This window comes from Monodon monoceros, unplaced genomic scaffold, assembly GCF_005190385.1.
Source record: "Monodon monoceros isolate NGI ecotype Baffin Bay Population unplaced genomic scaffold, NGI_Narwhal_1 Super_Scaffold_21, whole genome shotgun sequence".
NCBI lineage: Eukaryota > Metazoa > Chordata > Mammalia > Artiodactyla > Monodontidae > Monodon > Monodon monoceros.
The window spans coordinates 147,480,252-147,493,314 of NW_021703778.1; the positions used below are offsets into that span (position 1 = coordinate 147,480,252).

General features: G+C 41.2%; 1 protein-coding gene across 1 annotated transcript in view; it reads left to right on the forward strand.

The window, feature by feature from the left end:
* Positions 1–13,063, forward strand: part of TTLL5 (tubulin tyrosine ligase like 5) — a 307,505-nt gene that overhangs the window by 49,167 nt on the left and 245,275 nt on the right. Inside the window, exons 10-12 of the mRNA XM_029239548.1 lie at positions 8,159–8,260; positions 10,078–10,169; positions 10,939–11,046. Coding sequence (XP_029095381.1) covers positions 8,159–8,260; positions 10,078–10,169; positions 10,939–11,046 — 302 coding nt within the window. The remainder of the gene's footprint in view (positions 1–8,158; positions 8,261–10,077; positions 10,170–10,938; positions 11,047–13,063) is intronic.

Consider the following 13,063-nt stretch of genomic DNA (forward strand, 5'->3'; position numbering starts at 1 on the left):
AGACATATCATTGTACTCTGAAAACTGTTCTTTTAGAATCGGATTTCAATTATTTTAATTATTTTTTCGACTAAAATTTTTGGTGCATCGTGTGACTAGAGTCAGAGGGTGAGAGCAGTTAACCAGATTCTACCTGGTTGAGCTATGTCTTCCCTTCACCTCTAGGTGGCAGTGACAGCATCTATAAGCATGGTCACATTCTTAACTAAGATTTGAGTTTGAACCCTGGGAACACTGAAGGCCACGGAAGCTCCCTAGTTCTGGCCTCTGGTTCCTTGAAAATTGAGGAGGGAGAAAACTAAAATATTTCTCAGTTTTTAGTTAAAGGGCTGAACCAGGTATCTGGGCGCAAACTACTAATCTAATCAGATTTTCATCGGAAAGAAGTTTTCTGTAGTGTTTTTAGACACATGTGCTCTCATATTTTGAAGTATAGGGATAAAAGCTGAGTCTCCATATTATCTAGAGCAAAAAGAAGGTGAAATAAGGCCTCTTACTTCTGCTCAGATGTATAAGATGCTGAGGATTTTCCATTTTGTAATATGAGATGTCTGAGCTTTCCCTCCTTAGTATCATGAGCTTCTTCACCCTTCTCCCTCCACTCATCCTCACCCAGTTTGTCTCCTGTACCCTTCTCGGGAACCGATTATGTCCTGCCATGAACTGGACTTTTTTTTTTTTTTGCGGTACGCGGGCCCCTCACCGCTGTGGCCTCTCCTGCCGCGGAGCACAGGCTCCAGACGCGCAGGCCCAGTGGCCATGGCTCACGGGCCCAGCTGCTCTGCGGCATGTGGGATCCTCCCGGACCGGGGCACGAACCCGTGTTCCCTGCATCGGCAGGCGGACTCTCAACCACTGCGCCACCAGGGAAGCCCTGAACTGGACTTCTTGAATAGGGAAAAGACCTCAAGTTTATGCTTACTGTGTGTCTCAAGGATATCATAGCAATATGTTCTGCAAATTATTCCAAAGGTATTTCACCCACAGTATTAATAGCCCTTGCTATTGGTAAAATTCGGCATTGTTTTAAAGCCTCAATGGCTCAGATGCAAAATGAGAACAATACTAATATTTATTATAGAACTTACTGCAGATGTGCTAGTGCTTTGGCTATTGGCTGCGTGTTGGAAGTCAGAACCCACTGAATTGAGTAACTCTTCTCTTGCCTCCAGCAGGAACTGAGTATATATATTTATATATTTTAAAAATGGATGCTCTTTCTTAGAATAATTTGGAAAACAAATGTGTAAAAATTTGGATTAAACTGAACCAAAAGAAAAAGAATTTTCAGGGTTTTGGCTATCTTACCTAAAAGTATAGGCGAGTATAAAAGCTTTACAGTAGTACATTATGACAGGCTATTAGCCAGTCCTGCAAGGGGTGCATTGCTCTGCACAATAACTTCCATGTGCCTAAGTCCCTGTGTCTTAACCACTGTGTATCTTGGCACTCATCTCCTGCTTCTTAATCCTCAGAAGCCATTCGACTGTGTCATTACTTTCAACAATAGTCTGCAGCATCTCCAGATCTGCAGCCTCTAGTAATCTTGGGTCACGTTTGTTTTAAATAGACATTACTGAAGGTAATCAGTTTGGGATGAGATCACTAGACCATTTTACTTTGAGGCTCAAAAAGGAAAACCATAATCTTTCCTAAAGAGACAGAACTGGTGGCAGTGTAATTGGTTTCCTCCTTCAGAAAAGAAGGGTCTTATCCCATATCACTTCTGTTTGGGGCCTCAGAATTCATGTTTAATGACAGAAAGATTAAGTTGATTTCATAAGACGGTTCTGTGAAGTAAGAATTTTGTGTAAATTCTTTACCTTCTTAAATTTACTAAAGAAAATGACCCTAAATAGTTTCTTTCTAGATTAATCATTTCAGTTGTCCTTGCTTTATTAACATAGGAAGTAGAAAGACTCTCATTATTTTCTTATACGTGGGCACAATATTGAGGCGTTTTAAAAAATTGTCTTAGTGGTGTTTGAGTCCAGTGTTTTGCCCCTTCCTACTTTTTGAGTTTCACGTGTATGTTACTGTTTTACACCAGCAGGGGGCGCTCCAGTTTCCAGAGAGGGGTGCTTTTCTCTACCAAAATGGTGTAGGGTTTTTTTCCTGACAGAGGTGGAATCCAAAAAGACTTTGTTCTGGATTTTATAGTTTTAGGTGGATCCAGTATGTGGTCTAAGTGATTTGAGGAGGCCCTTTTTTGAGACAAAGCTAATAGCCAAATTTTCACTGAAACAGGAAAAATAAAAAGTTGAAAAAAATTAAAACAAAATTGAGTTGAAAATCAAATGTGCTATCGTATCAGAGACCCAAAGATACGTAACACTGTCAGCTGCAGGGAAATGAAAGTGCCCGTCCAGAGAACTGGGAGAGCTCCATCCGCACGGTGGGTTGGGAAGATGGGACACTGAGAAGGCCCGGGTCAGGGACCGCCTCTCTTCTACTCAGCCATATTATTCAGTGGAAATTCAGAAGATATCCCAAAGCATTTGTAATGCCTCTGCCTTCCTCCCCACCCCCAGTTACTTCTTCAGTAGCCTTCCTTGCTAATTAACACTGGCTCCGCAGGGATATTTACCTTTTCTCTGCTGGATTCCTGTGGTTTTGAAAGAATTCAGGTACTTGCCGGTTGCCAAGGAATTCAGATTACCTCACAGGCCGCACACTGTCCAGAATCTGCCATAGTAGCAAGAGGGGGAAGAGACACCAACAAGGGGAAGAAAACCCTCTCCAGTGCTCATTGTCACCCTCCCTGGCAGGCCCTTGCTGTTTGTGAAGTTTGAGTCATTTCTGGCTCTGAAGACCAGGGGATCAGGATGGTAATCCCCTCCCAGACGGCTCCGCAGGGCGCTGCCTAGTCACTGCAGCACTTTGGCAGTCTCCCGGCCGCAGCTGGTTGACAGCAGATCAGAGAGCTCTTGGGCCTCTTGTTCTCTTCCATAAGATTTTTCTGGGTCAGGCCAGGATGAAACCCAGTGGCTCCTGGCAAGGCTGCCTGAGGTGCTGTCTCTTCATCCTCCAGGCCTTTCTGGTACTGAATGGTTACACCTGCTGAAAGATAACACATGTGCCAGGGTCTCCTGAGAGTTGGCCTCCCTTACTTTGTACATTTGTAGTGAATGTTTGTTAGAACATGTAGCTATCAAAGCAGGGTTGGGGGGTTCGGTTTAACTGTCCTACATCTAGACTCTCTATAACTCTGACTATGGTGTCGTATTCGTAGAAGAACAAGGTAGTTTTTGAACGGGGGAAGAGAGTTCCAAAGACCCCACTAACTCTGCTTTCCTTCTTGTTTGAGTTCCATGTTGGTAAAGTTCCTGAACAAGCAACTCAGCTGTAGTTTCGGTTAGTGCTTATCAGGTACCTACTATATGTCTAACATTGAAACCCTTCCTTCACATAGACATTCAAGAGTTTGAGACAATTATCATCATTGTATTGATTCTCACTGAGAAACATTAGAAAGCAAAAAGGAAATGTAGTTTTTGATTTAAGAATTTGTCAGAATAAAGGTAATCTATATATATTTTAATGTGGCAAAAAAAGAGAGAAAAGGGCATATAGTTCTCTGTTCATCATAGGTGGTGAAATAGAGCTCAGGGTTTCAGATTTACAAAGAAAGTAGGAACCCCGCCCCGTTCCTTTTTTCTTTTTTCTTTTTTTTTTTTGTTTAAAGGTCAAGGCTATGAAATTCTGTCATGAGAACTTTTCCTAAATCTTGATTTCATTAAGAGGGAGGTTCAAGACTTAATTCATCATGTAAATTTCAGTATGTGTTAGGAGCAGTGTTTGCAAACTTGGTTGTGGGCTACCTAGTAGAGAATTACCTCTTTTAGGTGTTTCTAATAAAGAAATTGTGTTGAAGCTTTCAGACCTAAATAGGGTGAAATTTGATATGTGAAGATCTAACTCACAAGTCACAAACTTAAATGCTTACAAGGACATTCACTGAAAAGTTTGGCCCAGTGGAGACTGGAGAACCAGAGATCACATGTCCCACCTGAAGGGTATTTACTATTCATTGGCAGCAAATCATTGATATGTGGTAGTGCTGTGGTCTGAATGCTACCTCCCAAGTTCATATGTGGAAATCCTAACCCCCAAGGTGATGGTATTAGGAGATGGGGACTTTGGGAGGTGATTAGGTCATGAGGGTGGAGCCCTCATGAATATGATTAGTGCCCTTTAATATAAGAGGCCCTGCAGGGATTCTTCACCCCTTCCACCCTGTGAGGACACAGCAGGAAGGTGCTGTCTGTCTGCTTGCATCTTGACCTTGGACTTCCAGCCAACAGAAATAAATTTCTGTTATTTGTAAGCTACACACTTTATGCAGTTTATAGTATTTTGTTATGGCAGCCTGAATGGACCAAGACAGGTGGTATTGCCAGATCTTCTGGTTTTTTAAGGGAGACTGAAAAATCTAGATTTTTATTGAGAAACTTTTGTTTGTAAACTTTTAATTTTGAAACCATTTCAAAGTTATGGGAAAGCTGTAAAAATAGTATGAAGAACTGCCTTTTAACTTTCCTCTAGAGACCACAGTCAAATTTGGCCATCTGTCCTGATAATGTTCTTTATAACAGAAAGCTCCAAATCCAGGATCACATGTTATATTTAGTTGTCAAGCCTCTTCAGTCTCCTTTGATCTGGAACATTTACTCTGTCTTTTCTTGACTTTCATGACTTTAGCATTTTTTAAGATTTAGGCCGGTCATTTTGTAGAATGGCCCTCAATTTGTGTTTGTCTGATATTTTTTCATAATTAGACTGAGGTTATGTATTTTTGGCCAGAATGTCACAGAAGTGATGCCATGTTCTCATTGCATTAGATCCAATGGTACATGATAACTATTTAGTGGTGTTTGAGCACTTAAGACAATGTCTGGCAGATTTCTCCACTGTAAATTTACTTTGTTTTCCCCTCTGTAATTAATAAATATCTTATGAAGAGATACTTTGAGACCATGTAAAATCTCATCCTTCATCTCACTTTCACCCAACAATTTTAATATTCATTGATGTTTCTTGCCTGAATGAATTATTACTATGATGGTTGTGGAATAATGATTTTCTAATTCCATCATTCCTTTTACTTTTATTATTTGGCATTTTACTCCCAGGAAGAGTTTTCTCTCCATCCTGTTCATTTATTCATTTGTTTATATACACCAATGTGGACTTAAGGATTCCTGTGTTATTTAATGGGTTGTAATCCTTTACTATCGTGATTTATTTTGATGCTCAAATTGTCCCAGATTTGGCCAATGGGAGCCCGTTTAAGCTGACTTTTGTGTCCTTCTGACATGTCCCCTCATTCTTTGAGCACAAGATATTTCAGGCTCATCTTCTTTCTCTGTCCCAGCCTGGAATCAACTATTTTCTCCAAGGAGCAGTGGTTGCTTTTAATGGAGGATAGTATTTAGACATACAGATCCAGGTGCTAGATATGCTCATTGCTCTGGGGTGTCTCTGCTATCAGGTCCTTGCAATGGACATACCTAGGAAATACGTGTATAGATATACGTACATGTACACATACATACACATTTACATCTATATTTATTTCTGTATCTCTATATTGAAAATCAGGAGTTCATACAAATACCTCCAATTCTAGCTCAAAACTACAGTATTCATTCTAGCTTTTTCCCTTTCCATATTTTTTATCTTTTTTCCAACAGTGAGAAATCTGACTTCTATTATCTTCAACATATTTATTTACTCAGTTCCCTTGTATGTAGCCAGTCTCCCAACCTCCCTGTCACTACCCCATTCAGATGCCCTCCTTGTGTGGACTTTGACCCTTGTGGGGCACCACCCTGCTTAGATAACCTCCTTGTACTGCCTCTGGGCTGCCTTCCCGTCCTGTCCACCATCTTCCTCACATGGGCCCTGGCTGCCTCTGGGCTTCAGGAAGGAAGGTCTGAATTTTAAATGCTGGCCAAGTTATTCAAGTTTAAAAACAAAAAACAACCTTTGTCGGTTAATCAGAACTTGATTAGTAGGCCAGATCTAAGACTAATGGGACCTCTGATCTAGAAAATAAGAAGAAAATGTTGGAAAATGGTGATCAGAGCTGAGTGTGGTTTGTTTAATCCAGATTTTAGTGAGAACCATAAGCTCTTCCTGGGTTAGGAGGAAAGATGAGCATATACACCTGCCTTTCCTCTACATGGTCTTCTGCATTCCTTGTTCAGCTGACTGAAATAAAGAGTGTAGCACTTTTGCCCTTTTGGGTAACTTTTCCACTGAGCTTAGTTTTTTGTTTCTGTTTTCTCTAATTCTTACTTCTTCTTGTACTTACAAGAACTGTAACATTAATGATCTTGTCCTTCCTGAGTTTCAGAATATAAATGTCCCAGCTAAAAGGAAGACTAGGAAGAAGAAAATTTATTTTTTTTAGAGATGCAGTCCTATTGAAAAAAGGAGGATAAGAATGACAGATGTGTTGGGTACCAGTTTACAGTTAACTGCCAGGCCTTTGCCAGTCTTTTCATGTTGACCAAATTAGATCAGGTACTTGTATTTAAAAGAGAAGAAAAACCTCTTTCTCTGCAGCAGAACCTTTTCCCTCCCTCTAAATCATTATTTTGGGGGAGAGATGGCAGGTGGTATGTCACTGTGAGGTAATGTCTGGTTGAGGCAGGCAGCCTCTGTGAGGCCTGCCTGGGCCCCCTTCGCATTTCACAAGAATTCAGAGAATGACTATTTCCCGCTTGTTTGGAGGATCTCTGACGAAGGAAGATTGGGATGTATAGGTAAGGTTTACCCACCACGGAGTGACATGGGTGAAGTTAAGTGATAACTGCCGGAAGTTTCTGGAAAATCTGAGGTCCTTCTCATGCATAGACGTAATGCTCATCAGACTCTTGCCCCTTAGCCATACATGCCTGGTCAACATTTTCTCTTTGTCCACATCCTTCTTCCTGGCCTCATGTTTGTTTGTTTTAGTTTTGGGGGTTCTTTTTTGGTTTGTTTTTTTTATTTTTCCTTTTTCCACTCTTCTTTCTTTGGCTCTTGTAGATTTCTAGTACAGGGAATTAGGGAGCAGAGATAGTGGGTGAGTGAGAAGAAATAGAGGAGAAGAAAAATTTTAAATGCTGCCCTTCAATGTGGTAAAAATTCACGTTGACTTCATAGTCTGAGTAAGCACATGTAAATAATTTGTAAATCATGTGAAAATAAACTTGTGGCCTTCCAGGATTTTTTTTCACACACTTGGTCGTGCCTCTGGGGAAAACCACTTTAGTGAAGGGTGATACGGTTAGAGTGGTATGTAAACAGGGGGTGATATTTACCATAACCGTTCGACTCGAGTGTACTTTTGTTGATGCTGAGCATCACTGGAAAGTTTTCTCTTTCCTCGGCTACTTCCTTCAGAGGCACATATATTTTATACTTTGGTCTTCTTTTGACAACAGTCCAGGATATCAAATTGCTGCTCTGTTTTCAGTGGGCTCCGTGTTTAATCCCTCTTTTTGCCGTCAGTCCAAATTCAGGAATTAATCCACTCTACGCTCGTATTTATGCCGTTCTGCAGACTTAGGCTTTGTATGCTGTTAATGCTGCCATTATTGTTCTCTTAATTTTATAGATCAGTTCTGTTTTTTCCTATGGATGTGAGTTCTAAGTCTTTATTATGCTGTCCTTTTTTTCTTTTTGCATAATATTTTCCATAGAATGCTTTAGTACCAGGCACTGTGTAGACACTCAGGTGTTTCTTGACAGGCTAATGTCCCATCATCCACAGCATCCTATACACAGTTTCCTTGACTGTGAATAACTTTGTTTTCATTTTTCATCTTTCCTATCCGTCTAAGGTTCTGTATCAAAAAAGCAGCATCTCATGGTTAAGAACATGGGTTTTGGAGTCAGTGTGATTTGGGGCATGTTACTTAACCTTCCAGATCATATTTTAATGTTCATATCTGTTTTAAAAATTAGACATAATGGTACCTCCTTCAGAGAATTGCTTTAATGATTGAATTAAATGTGATATTGTACATGAAACACTTAGCGTGGGGGTTGGCACTTAATAAGCACTCAGTATTTGAGGAGGATGCCACCTCCCTGTATTAATATCTCATTGATCCTGTATTTTATCGAAGCCCTGTTCCTGACATTTAACCTGTGTCTTTTCTATCAGGTTTGCCACCGTACGATATGACCAAGGAACCAAGAATATTCGGAACCAGTTCATGCACCTGACCAATTACAGTGTGAATAAGAAGAGTGGAGACTATGTCAGGTACTGGCTGCGCCTGAGCCAGGAGCCAGGGAAGTCGGTCTCCGAGGCAGACATTGGAGAAGTGCAAAGTTAACTTGTTGCACTGGAGGAAAACTTTATGCTCATATCCATGTAACTTAGAGCTATTGGAGTCATTTCATGTAGTTCTGAGGCTTACCTGCTACAGCTTCTCTATTGCTTGCCCACCTACAATGTCCCCTTTCTCCACCAAAATATGCCTTCCTTCCCAAGTTTCGTCTGCCTCATTGTCAAGTTCCCTCACTTGACTTAGAGGTAGGAATTTTATAGGCATATGGAACTTTTTCGAAGTCAAGAAATTAGGTCATTTCAGCACTTGGCAAAATGTATCAAAAGCTTCAAAAATGCTTTGTGCCCTTTGACCCAGTAATTCTGTTTCTAGGAGCTTAACCTTAAGAAATAAAGGACTTAATACACAAGATTAGAAACAAGAATGTGCATCACTGTACATTGTCAGGTGGAAAAAGCAAGTTGCCACACAGTACATGCAATTTAATTTCTTTTTTGAATATGTAAGATAACTAAAGCTGTTCTTTCCCCCCCGAGGGGGTGTGGGAGAGAGAAGAAAACTAGAAGGATATATCTTAAAATGTTAACAGTCCTTAACTATAATGGATGGGATTTTGGGTGGGGGATGTCTGTCTTCTTCTCTGTACTTTTATGTTATTTCCTAAGTTTTTTTAAAAGAAACACTTTTATGATCGGGGGAAAAAACGTTAGGAATAAATTAAATAAAAAAAGAAATGAGGCCATCTCAGAAAAAGATTCAGTGGAACGGAGTACCAGCCCAGCTGTGTGGAAATATTCTTTCTGCTGTGTTTTCTTTCATCCTGATAATTTTGCCAGAAACTGGAAAAATAAAAAAGAAACCCAAACAGTTACTTTCTACTCAGACTAAAAATAGGTGCCTAGAAGGTCCAAGGAAAAAAAGAAAGGAATCTGGAAGTGATGGCATAGTTGCCGAAGCTCTATAGATTTCATTGAGTGTCCTGTGACCGGTGTTAGGAATTGGTTGAAGATGCAATATCTTGCACTTTGGAAGATGAGCAAAGATGCAGCTGGTGGGTTGCGGGGTGGTGATAGGGAATAAGGGGGCAACTGTAAAATACAGGTTTCAGATTGTAAGACCCTTCCAACAATCTGGGAATGTGCCCTGTTTGCCACTTTGTTGCTGTAGCGGTGGTGTACTTCATTACTTCTGTTGTTGCTCTAGTGCATTCTCCCTTGGGTGATACCTCAAAAGGTATCCAAAAAAGCTGTGTCTATCACTATAGATAGAAGGGAGCTTACTTCAGATGCCAGCACAGTTCTGTCCAGGGTTAACTCATTAAAATGCTGCGCTAGATTAGCTTACTAGCCCATCTAGACTCAGTTCTGGTCTGAAAATGGCATTAGAGGCCGGTTTGTGGGCTCATGTGACATTTACCTCAAAGACAAGGTTAGTATCCCCAAGCATTTCAATGTGTTAATATTTTGTAACCATTCTTAAATTTGTTTACATTCTTTCACAAATTTCTTCTACTGGTTCATGATGCATAATTGTTTGGTTAAGGAGGAATTTGCCTTCCTTTCCCCTACCCACCTCATTAAGGCAAGTTATATGCATTTTCATTTCAATGGAAGAAACTGGTACATAGGCATATATGACAAAAAGGACCAAGAAAAAGTGGGTGAGTGGAAGTCAGCAAAGGGAATATTTTTCTAAAGACCGATAAGGAAAGAAGGCTATTTGTAAAAAATCTTGTTTCTAGAGCCAGGCCTAGTTGCATATGTGACATTGATCCATGAATTTGTTTTAGTTGTGATGATCCGGAAGTGGAGGATTATGGGAACAAATGGAGCATGAGTGCTATGCTTAGGTATCTGAAACAGGAAGGCAAAGATACAACTGGTGAGTACCAGGGCTTTTTCCTTTTTGACTTCTCTTCTTCGTATAACTGTACTATTATCTCTAACCAGGAGTCATTCTCTCGAATTCTAATAGTGTTGCTGAGATGTCTGATGGGATCATTGTTCTTGGTGTTAACTTTTCCTGCCCTTTACAAGATGGAGAACAACAGGCTTACTTACCATGGCTCCCCAAATCCCTTCTCTTGTTTCTAGTTTGGAAGACAACTTTTTCCTTTAGTTTTTAGGGAATTTATCTTTCTTGAATGTTGAACTGCTCACTAAAATACGGTCAGCTTTTTACATAACAAATTGTCTTTCTCCATATTGGCCCTGAGTTCACATTTTCCTAAGGCAATCTCTTTCATTCCTGTTGATGAATTGGAGAATGGACAGTGTCAAGTTTGAGTACAAAGGCTTGGAATCAAAATGGACACTGTCGCTGAGCCTTGAGCAGAATGGGAAGCAGTGTGCCGAAAGGCCTATCTCAGTCCACAAAGGGAAGGGTGAGAGGAGGAGAGTGAGAAGCGGGGAAGGCTCCTTTTCCAGTCTGTGTCTATCTCTTGTCATAGGAGACCACTTGAGCACATCCCCCAGCACCTCCATTCTTGCCTGTGTCCCTCTGTTCACAGACATGCCTTCTCCTGGAGCACCCATTTGCAAGACTGCCACATGGAGACTTCTTTGAATGAGCACGTGTGCTGTTATAATTATATTGTGTTCTGGAATCCAGTCCTAATTCATGCATTATAGTGTTTTTTTTTCTTTTGTAGCATTGATGGCCCATGTAGAAGACCTGATCATTAAGACTATAATCTCTGCTGAACTAGCTATTGCCACAGCCTGTAAAACTTTTGTTCCTCATCGCAGCAGTTGTTTTGGTAAGGAGACTCAAGAAGCTTAACATATTTTGTGAAAAGGGGCTTGGGAAATTGGGATGGGATACTGGGGTAGAGAGGCTTAGTGATTCTACAAGAGTAAAAGGTATGTGGTGGACTTTTATTTCTTTCTAAACTCACGTAGCGTATGAAGAGGCCGGTGGTGAACTTAGTTGGAGGTCCCCTGAGGACTAGCTAGCTTTCGGTGTGGGAAGCAGGGATTGTAACTAAAGTGTGGGTCTCGTTGTCAGAGCGCAATCAGAAAAAGTCTGCAACGGACTGTACAGGAATCCAGCTCTAACAAATATATTCCAGAGCTCTTTGGCAGCCAGACTGGGAACTGTTCCAAGAAGCTCTGGCTGGTACCAGTATGTGCTTTCTCCCATTTTCCAATGGCTCCTCCTTTTTGTTTTAGTCTTCTTTCTGGTGGGTTCCCCACCCCCACCCCTTCTTTCTTCCCTTCCTCTTCCTCCTCCCCTTCTCTTCTCTCCCACCCCTAATTCCCTATTTGCACAGAGAAGGAGTAAGAAGCAGATCACAACTACTGGACCAGGAAGCCTGTTGCTCACTGACCGGCTAGTTGTGACTGTAGCACCGAGGGTGCCTGCCCCCGTTTGCTGTCTGTGTGGATGTGAGTCCTTAGTGATTGCTGGTATGCATGTCTGTGCAGTCACACAGGCTTTCAGCAGGTGGCAGGCTGTGTTAGTAAAACACAGTAGGGTCATTGATGGGGGGGTAATTAAAGGAATACAGTAGGAGACAGCGTAACAGAGAAGTAAAGAACATGGGCTGTAGAGCCTGACAGACTTAGTTTGAGACCCATTTGTACCCCTTATTAGTTTTCTGATTTTCAGCAAGTTACTCTAATCCTGTTTCCTCAACTATAAAATGGCAGTAATGATGGTTCCTGCCTTCTAAGTGTACCTTGAAGGGCAAATGAGATGACGTACGCAAAGCACTATTTGTACTCCATAAAAAGTTTTTTTTTAATTATTTTTATAATTAGACATTATAATTCTTGATCTCTTTAATCGATTATCATAACAGCTTGTACTTGAGGGGCACTAAACAAAGGGAAGTGTTGAGACTCTGAATAGAAGATGGTAGATAAACCAGGACCTAAAATTATACAGGCAAAGAAGAGGTTATGATATGTGTATATCTTCTTAAAATGCAAATATGTTCATGTCTTCTAAAACCCTTAAATGGCTCCCTAGGCTTAACTTGTAAATAGATACTTGATAGGACTTCAGAGCTTCCAAGGATCTGACCCCAGCTGACTTTTCTAGAATTCCATTTCCCCTCCTACACCTTAGAATCCAGTGGTGCCACTGAGGACTCCATGCCTTTGTGCCTCTCTGTAGGTCCTGCAGTCCAGCTAGACTCTGCCCCTGTCTGCCCTACACACTCCTCTTTATATTCTGAGACTCAGCTTGACGTCTCCTCCAGGAACGCTTGCCTAACAAAGTGCCCTGTTGCGTCTCCTCTCTCCTGCTGTTCTGTACTTGTTCCATTATGTTCTCTTCCTACCGGTAGTCACTGAGCTTATCGTCTTGAATTCTTAGTAGTCATTGGTGTCTCCCCTTCCACTCTCACCCTGTTTCTGCCGAACCAAACCTTTTATCATCTCTTTTCCTAACCCTTTGCCTTTGCACCTGCTTTATCCTGTGCCTGAAATATCTTTCCCATGTTACTTTACCTAAAAGATAACTGACATCTTTTCAAGATAAAGTCAAGTATCACTTCTTCGGTGACGTTTTCCCTAAGTCTTCCCATCAGAGTTAGCCACCTCGACCCCAGCACTCTGTTCAGTCTCCAGCGACGCCTGCATGTCCTTTAGTTCCTGTTTACGTGTCTGTCTCCCCCACTGGACTGGAAGCTCCTTGAAGACAGCAACAGCGTCTCCCTTGTTTTTGCGCCTTCTGTGCGTAGCAGCGTTTTTTGCTATTGAAGGATGTCCGGGAAATGTTTGTTGAATGAATGATTGGTCTTGATTTAATTGCCTTTTGGTGGCCTGACA